Raw genomic sequence first — 22,876 nt, forward strand, 5'->3', positions numbered from 1 at the left:
GGTGACAAGTGATACGGGAAGACGTCGACGATGAGGTGCTGTGGGGCGACGCCGGCGACGAGGTCTCCGTTGACGGCGAGCGCTCAGGTCGATAACGGCGGTGAACTACTCATTCCTAGCCTACAGAGTGGTAGGAGGGTGGCTGGATGGAGGTGCGCCGACGACCGCCCGCGCCGCCGGTGGTACTGTGGTAGCCCTCGCCCTCGCACAATTTGGGAAAAGTTGTGAGCAGCGGCTGGGCTGTACTCTGGACTGAACGAGCGTTGCTCTTTGTTGCTATGCCTAATGCCTACCCCAAAACGATTAACTGTGCAGTGGGCCACCGAGGCGCGGGAAGCATAGCTCGCAGGACGTCGGATCGCTCTCACGGCCAGAACGACTGACCTCGCAATTCGCCAGAACGAGGTCGACTGTTTATTAGACTAGATTTTAGATGTGCGTCTTGGCGCACGATCCCGTAAAAATCGCACAAATTTACATTTTAAATAACAACGATATAAATAAAGGTGTAAAAAGATAATATGTTTCTCAAGTTTTACACAATAGTCAGTGGAATGAAATTAGGATAAAGCACACGAAATCACCAACAGTGTAGCAAACGCTTATATAAAAATACTGGACCAGAACCTCTGTTTAACTAACTTCACAAGGATCAGGGTTCTTATATTTCTCCTTCAGAAACATGTACACATAAGAAACTAACTTCCGAAGGAGCGGGACTTAGTGCCTTATAGTATTTTGACTAACTTCAGAAGGAGTGGGGTTTCTATTTTAACTTAGCCATGCTTACGAAAAATAACATATTTAACTATTTTTTTGCAATAAAGGTACTAAACCCTGCTTCTTCTGAACTTAGAAACCAACTTATACCGTCCTTATCATCATTAGATTGATGTTCACCATTTTTTCTCCTCTGCAAACCTAATAATGCAGCAACACAAATACTTTGCATCAGTGTGTAATTAGGAGGAACCAAGACAGTACCTAACTGATACAACTATGGAACTCCTTTTACGCAAGTGTTAACAAAGACCCCTGAATCAGAGCACTTTTGTAGGTTCCATCAAAGTAAATGGGATACCTAGGTTTTAGTTGAATTCAAGTATTAATCTAATCTCAACCATTCTCAACAAAATTTTGCTTTATTTGCAACGACTGAAGATGATATTTAGAGGGTCTTTACTGATTAAAAAGATTTAATTCTGACATGTACTACTGAAAATCTGTGGCAGAACATATAAGCGTTTCGTGTCCATGGGGAATTGGCGATAAATTTCAATAGACATATAATTACCATATAAAAGCTACTCATGTACACACAATCACCAGCTCCAGAGATATTTATTATTCAAACAACAGAAAGAACATATATTACATCAGAGAGGTTAAGCTTTACCATTTTCCTGATGTAAATACCAATGCAGTATTTTTTGCTTCTCTTATACGCATGATGACTGCAGCAAAACGCTGTTTAAAATAGACAGCTAGCAAAAGCAAGCATAAAGTATATGCTGTTGAAGAAAAGCATGAGACGTTGTTTAATCTATTTGGGGAGCAACTGTTCTACAATTTATCATTCTATAAGCATGAATTCTGAAGAGTCTTCAGTATGTTGGTTCCATGAAATAACACATGCACAAATTTACCAACTCTTATACCAGGTCATTCACAAAGCAGGAGACAGAAAGACAAACACTCAATATTCACGGAAATTGAAAATATAGCATCAAAAGGCCAATAACAAAGGTCATGAAGGTATTAGGATAATGATTTCACCTTGAGGTTATATCCTGCAGTGCGCACCTGTATAGCTATTTGTTTCAGGTCCAATTGACATGGACACAATATTCCTGTCATCAGAGCAAACACCACCAGAAAGCAGAATCCACCGAGAACATCAGTAGTAAAAAACACATTAAGGAACTCTATTTGCTCCCGAAACTCAATATATCATAAACAAAATAAAACTAATAGCGAATTTGAACACGCTGCGTTGACAGGGTTTGTGCATAATTACAGCCTTGTTTTAAAACTGATGTTGAACATAACAAATTACTTTTTATCCCAAATTCAAGTATGTGTATCTTAGCAATGCTTCTTTTTCCCCGAACTGTGGGTAGCATAGCATTATAGGTTTCATTCATGCATTTTAGAGCATTCAAGTCATGTTGTGGCATGAATCTTAACCCAACCTATTTCACCGGTGGACCTCGTTATGTGAGGGCCAGGAAATTTATATAGGTTATTCACGGTACAAGGGCCGCGACTCTGGGTAGTGAACATCAAAGTTTACACAGAGAAAAGTATGTCGTCTGCACCTCCAAGTCTAGAGCATACAAAAAAATACCTAGACCAACATTTTTTGAATATCCAGGAGGATCATATAGAATTTTGGACAAAAGAGAGGAAAAGCAATTGTTTTTTCAAGCACCACATGACCTCACCTGCTGACAATTTGTCTATTACTTTCTTTAAGCATAGCAAATCATGTATTACTTTCTAAATATTATTCAATAATACTTCCATGGATTGTATATGTCAACACTTCAGTGGCAGTCTGGGTGTGCCACTGAACGTTTGATTGTATTATTCAATAATATACTTCCATGGATTGTATATGCAACCACTTCTAAGTTCATAATTGATTAATCTGGAATAGGAGAATATAAAGAAAAGGAAATATTCAGAAAAAATGAAGTCAGTATTCAGGAAAGGCGAAGGAAATGTTCAGGAAAAGATAAAATAGCACGAAAAGCAAAACTACAGCTGGTAGAACCAACTAGTCTACCAGGCCTAGGGCGGAGGTTGTAGGGGAAAGAAGGGGCGGCGTGCGTGCGGAGGCGAGGACGCCGGCGGCAGGGCGCCGTCGCGCGGCTGAGGAGAGGCGGCGGCGCAAGGCGAGGCGGCGGCTAGGGTTTAGACTCCGACTCCTTGAGGGGTCGGCAACAAAGATATGTTTATTGCTTGCTTGATCTTGTCTATTACAACTCGTATTTATAAAAGAAACTGCGAAACCCTAATCTGCTAATTGGGCTAAGCCCCTAACTAAGCCTGGCCGGTCGGGCCAGTGGGCCCCCTCCGGCGGTAGACCAGACCGGTCATAACATCTCTCCCCGCCTGCGCAAACAGCTCGTCCTCGAGCTGGTAGTCTGGATAATGTTGCTGGAACTCCTCACGTGGTTCCCAAGTCGCCTCTTCCTCGGAAAGGCCCTCCCACTGCACCAACAAGTGCCAAATATCACGACGTCGCTGAGCGCGGAGCACCTTGGATGGGCTGGGTAGCAGACGACCCTCTGCCGTCGGCGGAAGTGGCGGAGTGGCCACCGGCGGAGCACCGCGATAGGGCTTCAGCAGCCCCACATGGAAGACGCCGTGAATGCGGGTCCCCTCGGGCAACTGAAGACGGAACGCCAAGGTCCCAATCCGCTCCATGATGACGAAGGGCCCGGCATAGCGCGGACCAAGCTTGCGCTTGGCACGCGGGTCGAGGGACTGGTGAGAGCGGTGCAACAGGCGAAGCCACACCCAGTCACCCACCGCGTACTCAACCTCGCGGTGACGCCCGTCATAGTAGTGCTTGGCGACCTGCTGAGCCTGAACAAGACGCTGCCGCACCTCGGCCAGCATCTCGTCGCGGGCGCGGATGAGCTCGCCAGCTGCCTCCGTCCGCGCCGTCGCCGGGTCCACCGGCAGAATAGGCGGTGGTGGCCGACCGTAGACCACCTCGAATGGCGTAGCGCGCAGGGCGGAGTGGTAGGAGGTGTTGTAGCAGTACTCCGCCCATGCAAGCCAATCCACCCAAGCGCGAGGGTGATCACCTGTAACACAGCGCAAATACATGGTGATCACCTTATTGACCACCTCGGATTGGCCATCCGTCTGAGGGTGGAACGCCGTGCTGAATCGGAGTTGGACCCCGGCCATGCGAAGAGATCCCGCCATACATGCCCCGTGAACACCGGATCCCGGTCACACACAATGGATGAGGGAAACCCGTGTAGGCGGACGATGCCGTCGAAGAAGGCGCGGGCCACCGATGATGCCGTGTAGGGATGGCCAAGCGCGATGAAGTGGGCGTACTTGGAGAAGCGGTCAACCACCGTGAGGATGACCGACTTGCCGCCCACCTTCGGAAGGCCCTCGATGAAGTCCATGGAGATGTCGGCCCACACCTGCGAGGGGACGTCGAGCGGCTGCAAGACTCCGGCCGGGCGCAAAGTCTCCGTCTTGTTGTGCTGGCATGTCTCACATGAACGCACCCAATCCTGGACCATGGTCTTATCGCCAGGGACGTAGAAGTCCGCGCGCAGACGGTGGAGTGTCTTTTGGACACCCTCATGACCCGCGGAATGCGCCAAGAGTAGCACCTGGTAGCGGAGGTCCTCGTGGTCAGGGACGAACACGCGGCGGCCGTGGAGGAGAAGACCGCCGACGAAGCGCCAGGGGTCATGCAGCTCGCCCGCGTCGAGCTGTTGCCGCAGCAGCTGGGCGTCCGGTGCGGACGCGGTCGCCTGGCGGATGCGGTCGAAGAGGGCGAAGGAGGGCCCTGAGCGGATGCATAGCAGGCGTCCGTCCGAGACTCCCTCACCAGCGTCGAGATCAGCGTCGCGGCGGGACAAGGCGTCGACCACCGTGTTGAGGCGCCCAGGACGGTACTCCACCGTGAAGTCGAAGCCAAACAGCTTGCTGAGCCACTGGTGCTGGGGCACCGTCGACAGCCGCTGGTCCAAGAGGAACTTAAGACTGTAGTGGTTTGTACGTACGCGGAACGAGCGCCCCCATAAGTAGGGACGCCAGTGGCGGACGGCCTGGACCAAGCCAATGAGTTCCTGCTCGTACGCCGCAAGTTTGAGGTGGCGTGCAGCAAACGGACGGCTGAAGTAGGCGAGCGGTCCGGCACCCTGGTGAAGGACGGCGCCGAACCCCGCCCCGGAGGCGTCGCAGTCGACGATGAACGGCCTGTCGAAGTCCAGCATCTGGAGGACGGGACCCGTCGTGAGGGCCCCCTTGAGGGCCTCGAAGGCAGCGGTAGCCTCGTCGTCCCAAGCGAAGGCATCGCGCCGCAGCAGGCGCGTGAGGGGCGAGGCGATGAGGCCAAACCCCCGGATGAACTTCCGGTAGTACCCGGCGAGGCCCAGGAACCCGCGTAGGGCGCGTGGTGAACGCGGCGTCGGCCAAGCGGCGACAGCCGCCACCTTGTCCGCATCCATCGCCACCCCGTCGGCGGAGATGACGTGACCAAGATAGGCCACCGAGGTCGTCGCAAACGAGCACTTCGAGCGCTTAAGGTGAAGTCGATGCGCTCGAAGCTCGTTGAAGACGATGGCGATATGCTGCAGGTGCTCCGCCCAGGAAGTGCTGTAGATCAAAATATCATCGAAAAAAACCAGCACAAAACGGCGTAAGTAGGGGCGAAGTACGTCATTCATCAGGGCCTGGAACGTCGCGGGCGCGTTGGTGAGGCCGAAAGGCATCACCACGAACTCGAAGTGGCCATGATGTGTCTTGAACGCCGTCTTGGCGATGTCCTCCGGGTGCATGCGCACCTGATGATAGCCTGAGCGGAGGTCGAGCTTGGTGAAGAACCGCGCCCCGTGGAGCTCGTCAAACAATTCGTCGACCACCGGGATCGGGAACTTGTCCTTGAGCGTGAGGGCGTTGAGGGCGCGGTAGTCGATGCAGAAGCGCCACGTGCCATCCGACTTGCGCACCAACAGCACCGGCGCGGAGAACGGGGATGTGGAGATCCTGATGATGCCTGCGGCCAGCATGAGCGCGCACTGACGCTCCAGCTCGTCCTTCTGCAGCTGGGGGTAGCGGTATGGACGGACCGCCACTAGCGCCGACCCCGGGAGCAGGTGTATGCGATGGTCACACGCTCGAGGGGGCGGCAGGTCGCGCGGCTCCTTGAAGATGGCGTCGTGCTGCTGCAGGAGGTGCGTCAGGAGGGGGTGCTCGGCGTCGTCGGCGCCGGAGACGAGCTGCAACTGCGGTGCGGGGGAGGCGCCCCCGAGACCCTCCCAGCGAATGTGGCGCCCCTGGCGCCAGAAGGTCATCGTGAGGGCGTCGAAGTCCCAAAGGATGGGACCGAGCGTCCGCAGAAAGCCGACGCCAAGGATGAAGTCGAAGCAGCCCAAGTCGATGCCGGCGCACGTGATGACGAAGTGCTCGTCGCCGATGGTGAGGGGTACGTGCTGGGCCACCCCGTGGCAGTGGAGGCGGTCACCGTTGGCCACGGTCACGCGGAGGTTATCCCAACCCGTCGGCTGGAGCGCAAGGCGGCGCATCGTGGCGGCGGGGAGAAAGTTATGTGTAGACCCCGTGTCCAGCAGGGCCACCAGAGGCGCGCCCTGGATAGTGACCGGCAGCAGCATCGTCCGCTCGTGGCGGATGCCGGCGAGCGCGTGTAGAGAGACGACGAAGGCCGTGGCAGCCGCGTCGGGCGGCTCGGTCGCGGCGGCAGCCGTCCCGGACGTCGGGTCGCCCTCCTCCACGTCGAATGTCTCCAGGTAGAAGAGGCGGGGGCACACGTGGCCGGGCGTATATGGGTCGTCGCGATTGAAGCAGCCCAAGGCGGCGGCGTTCGAGCTGCGCGGCCGGGGTGAGGCGGCGGAAACGTGCGCGTGGCCGCGAGGCGGGGCCGGCCGGTCCAGTGGGGCGGGGGCAGGTGGTAGCCGCGGCCGTAGGAGGAGGCCGGGCGGCGCGGGTATCGCGGGCCAGGGGCGCCTGCTGAACCGCCTGGGCGCGACGCTCATAGGCGCGTGCGTAGTGCATGGCCGTCTGTAGGTCTTGCGGGGCCTGGAGCTCGACATCCACGCGGATGTAGTCCGGCAGGCCGCCAATGAAGAGCTCGGCGCGCTGCTGGCCCGTCACGCCGGGCGCATGGCACGCGAGGGCCTGGAAGCGGTCGGCGAAGTCCTGTACCGTGGTGGTGAACGCCAAACGCCCAAGTTCCGCCAAGCGGCTGCCGCGGATCGGGGGGCCGAAGCGGAGAAGGCAGAGCTCACGGAACCTGTCCCATGGGGGCATGCCGCCCTCATCCTGCTCCAGGGAGTAGTACCACGTCTGGGCGGCGCCGCGGAGGTGGTACGAGGCGAGCCACGTCCGGTCCGAAGCAAGGGTACGTTGTCCCCGGAAGAACTGCTCGCACTGGTTGAGCCAGTTGAGGGGGTCCTCGACGCCGTCATATGTAGCGAAGTCCAGCTTGGTGTAGCGTGGGGGTGCGAGGCCGGCGGCGCCCTGGGCGGGGTACTCCGCGCGACCCGCGGAAGGCTCCGCGAAGCGCGAATACGTCGGGTCCGGGAAGGACGGGCGCGGAGGGTCCCCGGCGGTCGTGTAGACGGGGGAAGGCGCCGGTGCGGCCGAGTAGATGGGCGGGGGCTCCGTCGCTGTCACCCACGCCGGAAGCCGGGAGGGTGATGGCGGGAACTGCACCCGCTGGATGGGCACGCCCTAGGGCAGCGATGCGGGGCCCCCGCTAGGGGCCGGCTGCCACGACGCCCATGGCGGCGGAGGGCGAGGCCGAGGGCGGCACGAGCACGCCCGGGCGGGTAGGGCCGCCGGCGCGGCGGTGCGCGGCGAGGCGGTGGCGGGGGTGGAGCGGTCATCCCTGCGTGCCGATCAAGTACGGCGGATGCCACAGACGGCGGTGGCGAGGTCGCGGATGGCCGTCGAGAGCTCTGCTGCGAGAGGAGAGAGCGGCGGCGGCGCGGCGATGGTGGCGGTGGGCAGGCAGACGACATGATCGAAACCGAGGTCTACGATACCAAATTGGTAGAACCAACTAGTCTACCAGGCCTCGGGCGGAGGTTGTAGGGGAAAGAAGGGGCGGCGTGCGTGCGGAGGCGAGGACGCCGGCGGCAGGGCGCCGTCGTGCGGCTGAGGAGAGGCGGCGGCGCAAGGCGAGGCGGCGGCTAGGGTTTAGACTCCGACTCCTTGAGGAGTCGGCAACAAAGATATGTTTATTGCTTGCTTGATCTTGTCTATTACAACTCGTATTTATAAAAGAAACTGTGAAACCCTAATCTGCTAATTGGGCTAAGCCCCTAACTATGCCTGGCCGGTCGGGCCAGTGGGCCCCCTCCGGCGGTAGACCAGACCGGTCATAACAATAGCTGGTTGTGTTTGATACATGCTCTAGACTGAGGATATAAATCTGAATAAAACAATACATATAATTAAGTATTTGTTATCCAAACATAAGGGTCTCGCTAAGAGTAATCCGCGCCGCTAGCAGCGGCATGCAAGAACTCTAGACCAGCAACAGTGGCAAATAAAGAGAGTAAGATAGCAGTAAGCTATTACTGCTTACACTTACATGCAGATGCAAACACTGGGGGTGTTATCTTAGTGAGCTTCTGGCTTTGTGCTTTTCTGAGTGGATCAAGTTTTTACTTTGTGCTTTTCTTTCACTGATAGTCCACTCATGTCTTCCTCTGATAGTCAAAGAAAAGCACAAATCCAGGGGACATTTTTACCTGTGGGGATGTGAAATAACTAAGAGTTTGGTAGGTTGATCTTAAACAGAGAAAGGGGAATACCAAAGTGCCACATAACTTTGAACTTAGAAAATCTATTACTCTAAAAAAATGCAAAAAAAAGTAGACTTAAATTATTCTCAAATGCAACATGGGTTTGTATATTCCTTGGAAACCCATCAATGTGAAATATTATTCCACCTGATCTAAGGAGATTAAAGCATAAAAATTAAGTTTTAGGACTATTCAGGCAAGAATAATAAAGCAGAAATGCGCAAGAGGAAGAGGGAGCAACAAGTAGAAAATAAAGAAGTTCAGCATAAGAAACTGCAGGCAGGAAAACCTCTATTACGTCCTCTGCTTGTATGGATACAAGCACAACACCATGACCAACCAAGATTTATGCCATGTCTGTTCTAGAATGATCCTATTATATTTCTTCCGCCACCATCCAATCGAAAAGAAAGAGGAGCTCAAAATCCAAAGTGAACCATTAACCTAAGACAGCTTCTTTCACCCCAATTATTTGTAAGAGAACTTTTAGTTTGGCAGCAAAGATCAAACAGAAAAAACTTACTTGTGTAATGTTATTTGTAATGACAAATATTTTAGCACCACTGACTATTTTGTCAAACATTGTAAAATAACAACCAAGCTAATATCCAGTGAACCATTGAAGGGATCAATATTTGAGAAAGCAAGATAAATTCAGGAAGTGATGGTAATATCCATATTTGATCTCACTGTGAATGCAGATCATCAAGCAAGATGCAAACAAAAGTGTAAGTCTAGGGAGTAAAGCGTTGAACTGAGATGAAGCAAATCGTATGATAGGGATGCCAAATTTATCTGAAATAGCAACCACTGTAGGAAATGAGAAGCTCCAGGGAGTATAAATATGAGGTAGTAACTACTATGTATTTTTTCAAACACTGCATGCATGCGCTTTCTACAGTATTAAAGATGGTTTGGTATAGGAAAGAGTGAAATATATTGAATGGATGATTATTAATGGCTAGAAATGTTCATGCTAACAGGAAAGGAGCAAGAAAATTATGTTCAGTTCATTCAGTAACATTCAGTAAAGACAGAGCATAAACAATTGCAAATAATTCAGTTCTGAACATTTAAGCCGTCATAGAAGAAAGCGAGTTGAAACATGAGATGGCATGCATTTCCATACTTTTCAAACAAAGATGAATGGTTGAATTTTTAAAAAACAGTTGCATCACTGAAAAAGCATGTACATGATACATACACTTAAGACTACTCTTAGTCTTATTCAACTGATAATTTGATCCAGCGAGATGCCGTGTGTGAAGAGTGTTACTTCCATTTAACATCTTGACAAAATTATCACCCGGAAAAGATGCACCGCGGAAAGTTAGGATGCATAAAAATTAAAGGTATTTCTCTCTGGTAAAATAGTAAAATATATTTAGGAGTCCATTTCAGTTGAAAAGTGTGGTTCTCTGTAGACAAATAATTTAATTCACATGTTCAAACAAACAAACCTCATAAATAGACTTGAGATGCTGATACAAATCACACTCCATTTCAACAAACATAGTAGAATACATCCCACGTTTCTATTCAACATAGAGATAAAGCATGTGACTTACCAACTTAATTCTATGCATTTCTGATGCATTTAGTGCAAGCACACAATCAAGTAATCAACTGCAGAACTTGGAGCTATCTCACTAAGACCATCTTCGGATGGCGGAGTCCACCGCCCTTGATTGTTTCTACCGGTTTTGTAGGGCGGTGATAGCAGTGTTGGGGTCATCTACTTGAGATCACCCACTATCGAAGACACTGCTAAGATCCTCGATGTCAATGAAGCTCGAAGATTTCCAGGGATGCTTGGAAGCACTGACTGCATGCATTGGAAATGGAAGAACTATCCGTTTGCCTGGCAGGGAATGTACAAGGGTCACAAAAAAGGCTGCACTGTGATACTTGAGGCAGTGGCTACCCATGATCTCTGGATTTGGCACTCCTTATTTGGTATGCCGGGATCCAACAACAACATCAATGTCTTGCAGTGCTCGCCGATCTTCTCCAAACTTGTTGAGGGTCATGCTCCCCCGGTTAACTTTGTGATCAATGGCCGAAAGTACAACAAGGGATACTATCTTACAGACGGTATCTATCAAAAGTGGGCAACATTTGTGAAGACTATCTCAGGCGCCGTCCTCCCGAAGGAGCTGGAGTTTGTCAAGGAACAAGAAGGTTGCCGAAAGGACGTCGAGCGTGCATTTGGTGTCCTCCAGCAGAGATTTGATGTAGTCCGGTTCCCCGCTTTGACTTGGTCCAAAGATCAGATGTGGGAGGTGATGACCTGTTGTGTCTGCTTACACAACATGATTATCGAGAATGAGCGGAAGTATCCGGTCCCTCTCAGCGAACAAGCTGCACCATATGATGCACCATATGACAGAGAGGGTCCTTTTGCACAGCCTAACCACCACGTGCCGGCATCGTGGGCTGCGTTCATCGCTATGCGTCAGGAGATTCGAGACTCCACAATGCATCAACAGCTGTAGGATGATCTGGTGGAACACATATGGACGCTTCGAGGCAACACCAACTAGTTTCTATTTGATTTGTTTGAAAACTTGTCTTGTTTTGTTGAACTGTAACATTTATTTGTAAAAATAAGCCAAATGTTGGCAAAACTGGTCAAATTCACCGAATTATGCTAGAACTTCGGCGCTCTCCAGTCAAAACTTTCGTCCAATCCGGCGCTATTTAGCGCCTAATTTGACCGTGGGGAGCGCCAACAGCTGGAGATGCTCTAAGGGCCCTGAAGTCTAGTTCGCCCCGGGCCTTTGGAATCTCAGGACCGGCCCTAGCTATGTGAAAAAGGTAAGGAATGGTCTTCTAAAAACATTCTCTATTTCCTTAAAATTTTGTATTTTTAAAATTGTTCACTCGATAAAAAAATACACTTTAAAAATTGTTTACTCAGTTAAAAATAGTTCAGATTTTAAAAATATTCAAATCTAGAAATTGTTCATAAAATGAAAACCGGTTCAAAATTTAAAAAATATTCACCATCTAGAAAGGTCTCAATTACAAAAAAAAAATGTTCACAATTTTTTAAATATTTCAAAATTTTAAAAAATGTTCACGGTCTCAAAATGTAAAAAAGATTCAGATTTTTAAAAATTGTTCACTCAGTAAAAATTGTTCAGATTTTAAAAATATTCAAATTACAAAATGTTCGCATTTCAAAATTGTTTACAAATTGAAAATGGTTCAAAATTAATTACAAAAATGTTCACCATCCACTAAAGTCCTAATTATAATTACAAAAAAAAGTTCACATTTCAAAATTATTTATAATTTTTAAAAATGGTTCAAAATTTTATAAAATATCCACCGTTTAGAAAAGGTCCAATTACAAAAGTTATTAATGACTTAAATTTACGAAAAAAATAAAAACTGAAAAAGATAACTGGGAAAAACAGAAAAGAAAATTGTTCGCGAGACAACAAAAAAAAACACGAAACAGGAAGAAGCCAGAGAAACACAACGGTGGGCTGGCCCATCGCGCGGAATCTTGCAGGTGACCAGTATAAACGCTTGCAATAAGCGATATACAGTCGCTGGGTTATATTTGTAACTCTTGTTTCCATCTTGACAGACAGCCAAGCTAATGCGGCAGATGGTCCAGCTTATTCACAGATCTCAACTCATAAAGAAACAAGCAGAAGCTAAGTGCAACGGAACTTACAAAGGCACCAACTATGGAAACCAGATAATTATATCAGTGTAACTTTTCATAATAAATAGTCTCAAACCAAATGATTTCTCTTGATACCACACCAAACTACTAAGATTAGCATTGCAAGGTCTGCTGATAGCAAAATATAGTTACAAGAAAGTTCTGGGCTGTGATATTTCACACAGGCTTTCTGACATTATCACAACCTCTTTTGCAAGTGGTTAAATAGATCTTGAAAATGTGGGTCACTGATAACATTTCAAGTGGGATGGGACTTTCCAGTAATCCCAAGTAATTTCATTAATCCCGTAAGGGCTGAGTGGGATGAGCCCAATTAGCCCAGGGACAGCCCACGCGTCCCTCACTCTGTCTCGAGTGAATTACTGAACCCACGCGAACCTTCGTCGCCGCCACAGTACCGCCGGTGTCCCGACGTTCTGGCCACCCCCGCGCCCATCCAAGCCCACCAGGACATCCGCCTCGCTCTCCTCTTCAACCTGGCGGAAGGAATCGAGCCCAGGCGCCTCGTATCGACGTCGCGATCGCCGTTCCCCCGCCACGGCCACCGCGCTCCGGTGAAGCCCGCGACCGCTTCGTGCCTTCCCCGGCCTTTCCGACCATCCCAGCGTGCTCCTGGTAACCTTCTGCATCTCCCCGACCTCATCCCTCTCCTCCTTTCCTCTTTGGAACATCCTCCCGACGGTGACCCCGCCGTTTTCCCCGCAGATGCCGTCGTCCACGCCGTCTCCGGCGACCTCCCGGTGGCGGCGCTTCCACCGGCGACTTCCCGCACCGCCGGCGCCTCCGTTTCCTCCGCGCCAGGGACCATCTCCATCCGCCGCGCACGCGCGCGCGTCCCGGCCTCGCAGCTGCGTCTCCAGCACTGAAGGATTTCTTCAGTTTCGTCAGTGTTATGTGCATGCAAGGTTGCCACGTGAGCATCCGACGTGGCAAGGGTCCCACCCGTCAGTCTCTCCTGGCATGTTCAAGTCCCGTGGCCTGCTCAACTCACGTGGTCTAATAGGGGCAAGTGGGATATCCCGAAGAAACCCAACTCGTTTTTGAGTTGCTGGGATTAGAGGGAGATGGGACAACGGGATAATAGGGACATGGGAGAATGGGAGGCGGACGTCCCATGTCCATCCCACCTGAAACTTTAGTCACTGAGGCCTTAAGGAGAACAAACGCCCTAAAGAGAAAAACATAAGAAAAAAATAATAATCAAGAAACCAACATCAGATTTATGCAAATGGTACTGTACAGCACAAATAAGACATTACCTCATAAATGCGTCTTATCCTAATCTCCTCATCCACCTGTATAAGAGGGGAGAATGCATGTGACTAACAATGAAGCAAAACATATTAAAGTGCTAGCCAAAGAGTAGATCATCATACAATGTTTTCAGAGTCGCTCCACTCAAATGGCAAATATGTGTTTAGATGACCACCAGCATATGCATAGGAGTTGTTGGGATGCTTCATATCAGCACTTCCATTATTTGTACAACCATAGCAGTGACCTTCATTCAGAAAAAAAAAAAAAAAAAGGTAAACAAACAAACAATAATATCTGAACAGCTCAAGGTAAACAAACAATGTATATGAGTCATTACGGATGACTGCGCGTCAGCCAGTTCAACATATCTATACCTAATAATAAAGGGGGTTCCATCGTCCGTTTTTTGTTCCCGGTTTTACCCTCCCACTGAACATTGAATTACCCACCAATGCCACTTCTAAGTGGAAGGAAATACGGCTGGCATGGTTGGCTGCCAGCGAGCGGCGGGGGCGTCGTGGAGGCGCTCGTGGGGTCAAAGAGCAGGGCCGCAGGTGTCGGGGCGCACAGTGATGTTTTTTTCGTGGCGGCGGCTGGCCTGGTTGGGTGCCTGCGAGCGGCAGGGTCGTCGTGGAGGCGCTCATGTGGTCGAGGAGCAGGGGTCAGGGGGCAGCCGAACGTGACTGAGATGGTTGTCGACGACGCTTGGACCAGGAGCCCGTGAGGTTGGGGTGGAGCCGTGCACGCGCTCAAGGGCGGCGACCTGAGGCGAACAAGGTGGCCAACGCGCCTCCGACTGGAGGTGACGAGGCGGGGCCATGGTGGCACTTGGCTGGTGGAGGGGACCGATGGGGAAGGCACCGAGTGATTAGGTGGCGGATCATAGATCAGCGGGGGCCGGAGCTTGTCTGCGGGGAGAGGATGGTGGCATGGATGCGTGGCCGGGCCGTAGCTCGCAGCAGGCAGCACCGTCGCGCGATGCAGGAGGAGCATCGAGCACGGGAAGAAGGGAATTGGGGCCTTGGGCTTGATCGCGTTTGAGAAAACATGCGGGAGGTTAAGTGGAAGATTGCCAGAGGGCAGGGCACCGGTTGTTGATTGATGATTTTGTTTTTTTAGAACTTACCGGTTGGGGATCTAGGGCAGAGTTAGGTGAGAAAGCCTGGTCGGCTGGGTCTGCTGGGCTGCTGCCTCTAGGGTTGTTTTATAGAAGTACAAAGACTCAAAGAGACAATACCTTTGAATATTTTGGGTTGTATACCTTGATCACTTACAATAAGCATCACCAGTTTATATACGTTCACTTTTCTGAAATATGAGCAAGCTAACTCGGCAATCAAGCAGCAACACCATTTGATTGATCTGAAATCTGATGGTCTGCTATGGAATTCCCCAAGTGCTGATGATGGGAAAAGGATTAAATAAAACTGTGTTGGGCTGCTGCCTGCATTAAGGATGAAAGGTGGACGCTGGGCAAGGATTGTGTTGAAACGAGGATGCTGCCTGTGTATGTGTAGTAGTATGAGCTCAATTAAATTAAAAATACAGGGGGGATGCTGCATGCATGAATGAAAAGATGACGATGCCTAGCTAGCATGAGCTAATTAAATCGACACTGCGACAGTGGGCGTAGCACATCACAAATGTGGGGTTTGCTCGAACGTCAAAAATTATAGTGTGATTAACACGTCATTGCATTGTTCAGGTGAACTGTATCATGCATCAAAGATTTAAAGTCTGAATACTCTGTTGTTGTGCCTGAATCATGGCATGCACATGGAACACACGATTACTAATTGGCTAACACTGTGTTTGATGTATGGAATTGACGCTGGAATTAGGAATCTGGAATTCTGAACCAATTTCTGCCGTTTGGATTGCACTTTGAATTGCTGCGTGGAAACAAACTCCAATTCCAAGCCCCCGCTCCCTCATGTACAAACAGCGCACTCAAGATTCAGAGGTCCGCCCCTCGGAATCGCGTGGAAACAAGCCCGCGCGTACCTGTTCACTCGAGCAAAACAGAGCGAGGTCATCGTCAACACGAGCGAGCGCTTCCCTCCCGACGCAGCGACCTCAGCAGCGCAGTCCCGTCCTCCCTCTCGTGCTCCTTCCCTAGCCCCGTCCGCCCTCTCCTCCTCCTTCCCGCTTCCCGCCCTCCTTCCCAGCCCCTTGGTCAACCGCCCCTATCCCCTCATCACTCCCCTCTAGCCCTAACCCTAGCAGGAGGCTGCGGGTGGCAGACGGCTGCAGGATGGTGGTCCAGCGATGGGATTGGGGTAGCGGTCCGGCGACTGAGCTCCAGGCCATCCTCCTCCTTCTCCCTGACACTCTTCCTCATTTTCCAAGTCACTCTATTCTATCGTGTGCTGATGCCCACCATGTGTTTGACCTTATGCTTAGGGGAACTGGACTTTCTTCACTCGTTGGTGTATAGCTGCTAAAAATTAATGTGTGCTCACAACATTGGAACTAGCTACATAAGAACTGATGTACCGCATGTGATCGTTGGTTTAGTGTATCATCTGTATAATTATATCGTGTATCTTCTCTCTTCATATGAATCATGCTAGTATGTGAGAATTAGGAGTGGTAGTTCAGTGTCACAACACCAAAATTCAGAGCCTATATTTGTGCGCATATGTGATTTTGTTTGATAAACAGATGACAAACAAAAAATAATTCTATGGTTATATTGTCCAAAGTCAACATTCTATTTTTCGTGATTATGTGTAAAAAATGTTATATATACATTGTATTATACACATGCTATTTTCTGTACATGTACACAAGTTTATATTGTCCAAAATCAACAAATCATCAAATTTGATGGTGTTTACATCCAAACAGGAATCAGAATTAGGTACCACCATTTGATGTCAACAGCAAATTCAAGCACACCCAAACATTAGAATTTGAATTGGAAGCCATTTCCTTTCCATGTTGGATTTGGAATTTCCAACCCGATTCAATTCCAGACTCAATTCTGTGCATCCAAACACAGTGTAAGAGTTTTCGGTATATCAGCTCGGCAATTTATATAAAATGGGGCCAGTTCAATAATAATCAATAGCTGTTTCATTTTATTTTTTTTTGGATTCACGTACGTTCTTTTTCTATCTGCTTTGGTGTGGCAACCTATGACGCCTGTAGTATTTGAAATCAAATTGTGCCATTCCTTCTAAATCATGTTGATCAGTTAGCAAATGTGGGTAGGAAAATGATTGATTTATCAAGTCAGACTGAAGATTTATAACTTGAAAATACTGAACATTAGTGGAAATGCATGCAACTAGATAAATAACTTTAATGTCAGAACTCAAGATGCTAAATTAAGCTTTGGACAATTGCCAAAGGGGAGAAATTGATATCTTCAATACACTCTCCTACCAATTTTTGACCAGCCACCATTTTTCTAACTATCGTGTAAAGCTTAATTTTGTTTTTGTGTTCGATAGAGGTGTGAATTAGGATTTAGGAACGACAACATCAATGCCGGCAAGAGAGAGGGAGATTGAGGCATTAGTGTGCCACAACATGCAAGTCACAAGTTGTTTCTTACCCCAACGAAGTCTTCCCACGAAAATGACACGGATTGGGCAATCAGCAGGGAGGAACAAACGATGGCATTGGGTTCGCGACGACACAGCTCAGATATCTCGTGTTTGCTCCATAGCGAAGCATGGGCATTGTCCTAGTAACAAATATAGAGCTAAGGATAATGGATGAGAATATGAGATAAAGGGAAACATGACATAACAGGCCAACAAAACGGTAACTGCAATGAAGATCCTATACTACTGCTAAAAACACATTTTTTTACTATTAAATTGAAACAGGTGAGTGCCTGGTGTCACAAATGGGCTAAAAAGTTCCTTTTTAGGCCCAACATGCAGCAGAGTATTTTTCTAGGCCCAATGTGTAAATCCCATCTAAGACTAAAGTAAACCGGTAGCTTTAAATAAACCAGCGAACGGAAACCAGTAGCGATCGGATCAGATCGGTCGAGCTGGAAAAATAGGTTAACTAACACGCATGTGATGCGTCAAATCATCGATCGAGTACTGTAAAAAGACTCGTGCAATCATATTCCGTGTCCCTCTAGAATCCGAAATTAACACGTGCTCCACCAGCTAGCTAGCTAGCACAAACTTCATGGCGCCAGAACAATGGAGCAGGAGCCTGCCAATCCGGATAGTCGGCATTAGTCTAGCTCGATCCCACGATTGAATCGTGGAGTTACGCCTGAGTGAGAGTTCTGGCAAGTCACCATCAACATCCACCGAGAGGGAGGTTCGCTGCGGCTGTGCTCACAATAGGCGTTGAGGCTTGAGCTGCCCGCAGACATCAAGGATGAGCGTGACGAGTTCGATATGGAGTGAGGTGTGATGATTATTTGGGGCTTCGTCGGGAGTGTATGGTGGCTGACCCCTTCTTTATGCTTGTTCCTGGGCCTCTTTCGCTTAAGCCTCGAGGTCCATTGTTTGATACTTTTGGGGTTCTGATTCAGCCTAGGATTGATCTTGTGTCTTGCTTCTGCCTGCCAAAACTACCGAGCATGTACTTCACCTTCCGGCCGCGGAAAAGCAGAAGACAAAGATTTTCCACATCTAAATATGTTTGCTTTAACAGTAGATTATCTTTGTTTATATTCTCTCCTTTCAGATTTAGTCCAAAGCGGAGTGTTGGGAGAGGGGTGGAAGAACCCTTTTATCACTATTGCCTACAGAACTACATCCTTGTGTATTGCAGCTGCCACCGGCGACAACAATTTCATGAAAATTTTGAATGTTCTCCCGAACACTACTATCCGGTAATTAATATAGGACGATGAATTATTTCGCAACAACACGCGGGCACTTAGCTAGTTTACAATAAGATGTAAATAATAGTTCAATTAGTGCAATCAGGAAACGGTATTTCAATAATATTTAATTTTAGATAAGAGTGCAGAATACCATTGTCGTTAGGTGTAATGATGCAGAAACGGCTGACCACCAATTCTTCATGTTCTCCTTGCATAAGTTCAATTTCAACGAAGAATAGATCATCGGTGCCATAGTCAAAATGATCAGCTCCTTTGGTCTTCATGGTGAAGTTCAAATGATAGTACTTACTCCTCTTAGGGATGGTTCTATGGCCCTCAGAAATAAATTGGTAGTGCAGAACATCTTTGAGTTCATATGCAAGATCCTAAAGTAAGAAGCGAGAAAGGGATCAGCAATTGTTACATGAGTAAGACAATAAGACAATTTCAACACTGGTAGCGGGATTTAGAGCAGGGGGGCGGAAGGAGAGAGAACAAACCCCCAACAGATTATGATCCTCGTTGTACTTGTCCACTAAAGCTTGAACCAACAGGCGGATACGATCACGGTTTCTCTCAGCCATTTGTGATTCTGAACATTTCTTCCTCGTGCCATCAAGCCAGTAAAGAGAACTTCGTATAGCCATTTCTACTAGAGAAACCCCCTCTTGCTTCTTGAACCTGATTTAGATCAGAGCATTCTATATGATCAGTGGATTGTACTTACTCAAAAGTGTGGTGTACATAGTAATATTAAGTATTCTGTCAATGTTATAAGCACAGCTAAGGATGCAAGTTGGTGACCCTCAGGGTACCCTCTAGCCCTTTTTAGGTCAATCAAATGAACTAAAATATTAACACACCACTTTAAAATAGTCAGTTAATTTGATTGAACTAGAGAGGGTCGGAGGGTACCCTAAGGGTCCGAAATTTGCATCTCTAAGCCGCGCGTAAGGTTAGGGTGACAAGTTTGCATAGAAGCCTGTTAAATAGTGATCAAACAGCTCCTGGCAACTGCTTACATACATATAATTTCCAGATGAATAATTTTGTTTCTTTTTAAGAAACAAAGGCATCCATGTCTCATTTTTCAAATCCCCTACTCAGTGTGCTCCCACTGTACTGTTTTGAACATTTGACAGAACTTACTGCTGCGGCTATCACATTGTTTAGAGCTGCATGGACGTGATGGGATGAAGGCTACCCAGTTCTACAAATTGCAGTTCAGACAAAAAAAAATACCTACTTACAAAGTTGTGTCATATATTTATGTCTAGTTTGGCAATCTTTAGCTATGCTTAAGATATCAGACCTGATTCAACAACTCTCTCACAAAAGAATTCACAAACATAATGTTTCACTAACTTTCATTGGTAGCATGACAGGAATCTAGCAAAAACATAGGCATGCACTCTTCGCATCAACTTGCCAGCTTTTTTTATATCAACTAAGTCAGGTATGGTGGTCCTTTTCCTGATTTGGTGTATAAGTTGTGACTATCTTTTGTGGACTGTATAGCAGCATCCAAACTATGTAGCACTGTTCAGTATATAATGAAAAGCAAGGATGGACACAAAACAGGATAAATGAATTGTTGAAAATCTAGAACAAAGTTAAAGAAGCATTACATTGTATCCTTGCAATCATCAAGATGACAATCGATGGCAATGTTTGCTTCCTGTAAGCTCTGAAATGGCCCACCCAGATGAGGATATGTGTGAAAATCCCCCTCACGGTCAACCCTAATGTAAAACGTCAAACCCCAATCAGGAAGTCTGCGGACCAAAATGGTTGAGTAAAGGCAACGCCTTGACTGTGGTGAGATCACGCTGGTGTCATAAGAAACTGCCTGTTCAGGGGACGGGGAAGCAGCAGCAGTGGCCGATGCAGGCAATGCTATAGAGTCAAGGAACTCTTTCAATGCCGACAATGAAGAACCAGGGTTAATGACACGATGCTCCTTGTCACACCTGAGGTAGAAAAAGCTCGACCGATGAGTAGAAGAACAATTTTATATAGTATTTGACTTAGGACAAATCTAGATGCCGATTATTTTGTAACGGAGGGCGTACTTATATGATCCCCCCTCCCACCCAAGAAAATAAATCCCCATCGTATGGAGAAACAGAACAAGTCGATTTGGACTCTATCCAACAGAAAACAATGTAATCGAGAGTGAGAGGGCACACCGTGGAGACAGACGCCGGCGGAGCTGCACTCGCCGATCCCTGTCGCAGGGCGAGGCGCTGATCTGCTCGTAGTTCCCATCCAAATCAAGAAAAGCGATTGGTGCCGCGTCGGAGAGGGGGCGGTCAACGTCGTGCCATGGACGGCGGTGGCCTGTGAGGGGTAGAGCCATGGGGTTGCCGCGGAGGAAGATGGGATTAGCTAGGGTTGGGAAAAGCTCGGCAACGAGGGGAGGGGAGGGGAAAGTAGAGACGGTCCGTGTGACGGTTATTGGGCTGCGCCTGCTTTGGGTACGGACAGCGCTGGGCGTCCCCGGGGAATCCTCCGATCCCCCGGGTGGATAGAACGACACGTGTCCATCTTATCTATACCTAATAATAAAAGCAAAAGTGTTTCCGTGGTTTGGATTGATTTGGTACGTCGCGGAATCGTGTCTGTCCGTTCGTAAGTGATCGTGAAATCGTGTCCGTCCATGGTTTCTGCTTGTCCTATTGCTTTGTAAAGTATACTTCCGTCTGTCACCCGCGTTGGACCGAGTTGTGCCCGTGTGCGATTCTGTATCCGTTCCGGCCGAGACGTAGCTTCTGGTATCTGTCTTTTTTTGCGGGGAGCTTCTGGTATCTCTGCGCAGGGTGCATCGCGTATTGTAGTGCGTTAGTTCTGGTCTCTGTACCTTGCTTCGAGAAAGAGTCCAAAACAAGGAATAAACGCTCGTATGTATCCGCTCGGGTGTTGTACCCATGGTCCGCACTACCACGTTTCTACCGTGAACTTGAGTATATCCCAATCTAACACGAGCTTCCCTCTTCTTGTCGTATCCCAATCATACACGTTCTCTTCTTTCTTGCCTTCTCTAAGCCAATAAATACGGGATCAACAGATGTTATCAGAAAAATACTATATGGGGGCGATTGACGGTAGACGGAACCAAAGTGGATGAGATCGATCGACGGTAAAAGGACCTATAGTGGATGAGATCAGAAAAAAAAAATATGGGAGCGATTGACGGTAGACGGAACCAAAGTGGATGAGATTGATCGACGACAAAGGGAAACAAGGTCGACGAGACCGATCGATGGAAGACGGCAACAAAGACAACCGGATGAACGACGGGCAGACGGAAGCAATGTTAACGAGATCGCAAACCAACAAGCTCACGCGGTCTGCTGCCACGGCGAGAACTTTGTGACCGTAGAATTTTTTCCAAAATAGGGCAAGCTTCGATCTCTGCATCAATAGCTGCACACAGTCTGGTCGAGGGTTTTTATGCTATATTAGACACGAGGCACGAGTTATGGCCATGACAGACAGAAGCAAGGTCGGCAGGATCATAAACGAGAATGGCAAGATGACCACACAGTCAGGTCCAACGGCAAGCGCTTCGAGATCAAGTCGCAGCATAAGTGACAACAATTGCCCATAACGAACACTTTGTCCTAAAAAAAATTCTGATTTCCAATTAATAGGGGAAATAACCATTGATTAAACAAATATTTAAGGAAAAAATATATAGCCATCACATGTTTACCCGGCGCAATGCGCGGGCACTTTTGCTATATTCCTCAAAAAACAATTCCCCAAAAAGAAGAAACTATAAACTGCTGCACAGCCGGCCCTCTCTTCTCCGCCCCGAACACGCATCGCTCCTCCCGTGAGCCACGACGGTCGACGGAGAACCCCGGGCGTCGCCGGAGAATCATCAACCCATCGCCGATGCAGTGTCTTATCCCCGCGCCGCGCCCGTGCATCCCCCTCCATGCACGTTAGCATCGGTCTTCCATCAGCCACGGTCATCGTCGGACTCGTCGGAGAACCCCGACACAACGTCCCCAGTGTAGCAGCGCCTCCACCTTTGCAACGACGATGTTGACCCCTTGTAGCACCACCGCGCACCCCCGGTAGCATCACCTCCCCTCGTTTGTAGCAACGCTGCCTAGCCATGGTAGCAACGCATGTAGCAGCGCCGCCACACCATGGTAGCAACTCCGGTCGCCACTTGTAGCACAGTCGGCCGCCCTTTGTAGCAAGGCGGCACTGGCAGCAACAGTGGTGCGTGGACGACAGCAAAGAGGGACGCCGCTGGCAGCAATGGAGGTCGCCGATGGTAGCAATGGTGGGCGACGCTGGTAGCGAACGGCGGCGCGCGCACGGCAGAAATGAGGGACGTCGTTGTCCTCTGACAACAACAACGCCCTCCGCTCGGAGCAACACGGCCCACCGCTCGGAGCAGATCCAGCCTTTGCTCGCAGCACTAGATGTGCGCCCCTCCGCTGGGAGCAACTGCGCCCGCCGCTCGGTCATGAGGAGGTTAATTACAAAATTATGTTACTTTATTGATACATGGCCCACTTTTCACTTCCTCAAAGTGTCTAGAGCACGTGCAAGAGCTAGCTC

The 22,876-nt window shown here is 48.9% G+C and overlaps 1 protein-coding gene across 12 annotated transcripts; it reads right to left on the reverse strand.

Moving 5' to 3' along the window:
• Positions 1-602: 602 nt before the first annotated feature.
• LOC127318451 (uncharacterized) lies at positions 603-20,757 on the reverse strand. Of its 12 annotated transcripts, XM_051348930.2 has the most exons (11): positions 20,485-20,756; positions 19,924-20,265; positions 18,796-18,976; positions 18,447-18,681; positions 13,608-13,732; positions 13,491-13,526; positions 9,055-10,066; positions 8,318-8,477; positions 1,777-1,850; positions 1,397-1,454; positions 603-921 (listed from the first exon to the last, which is right to left on the reverse strand). In XM_051348930.2, the coding sequence occupies exons 1-7, from the start codon at positions 20,652-20,654 to the stop codon at positions 9,965-9,967; spliced, it is 1,191 nt and encodes a 396-aa protein (XP_051204890.1). In that variant the 5' UTR covers positions 20,655-20,756; the 3' UTR covers positions 603-921; positions 1,397-1,454; positions 1,777-1,850; positions 8,318-8,477; positions 9,055-9,964. The 12 variants fall into 12 exon arrangements, with proteins under 12 accessions (XP_051204890.1, XP_051204891.1, XP_051204893.1 ...); XM_051348931.2 differs by lacking the exon at positions 1,397-1,454; XM_051348933.2 differs by lacking the exon at positions 9,055-10,066 and having other exon boundaries at positions 20,485-20,755.
• Positions 20,758-22,876: the final 2,119 nt, after the last annotated feature.

The sequence above is a fragment of the Lolium perenne genome, chromosome 7, assembly GCF_019359855.2.
Source record: "Lolium perenne isolate Kyuss_39 chromosome 7, Kyuss_2.0, whole genome shotgun sequence".
NCBI lineage: Eukaryota > Viridiplantae > Streptophyta > Magnoliopsida > Poales > Poaceae > Lolium > Lolium perenne.

What these genes read in the sequence shown, in the direction of transcription:
- LOC127318451 (XM_051348931.2), bottom strand. Translation starts at nt 20,654, where the DNA reads ATGGCTCTACCCCTCACAGGCCACCGCCGTCCATGGCACGACGTTGAC. An exon ending in GATGATTGCAAGGATACAAT is followed by an intron (nt 18,977 to 19,923) that starts GTAATGCTTCTT and finishes GATCTAAATCAG; the next exon opens with GTTCAAGAAGCAAGAGGGGG. An exon ending in GGAGCGACTCTGAAAACATT is followed by an intron (nt 13,527 to 13,607) that starts GTATGATGATCT and finishes CCTCTTATACAG; the next exon opens with GTGGATGAGGAGATTAGGAT.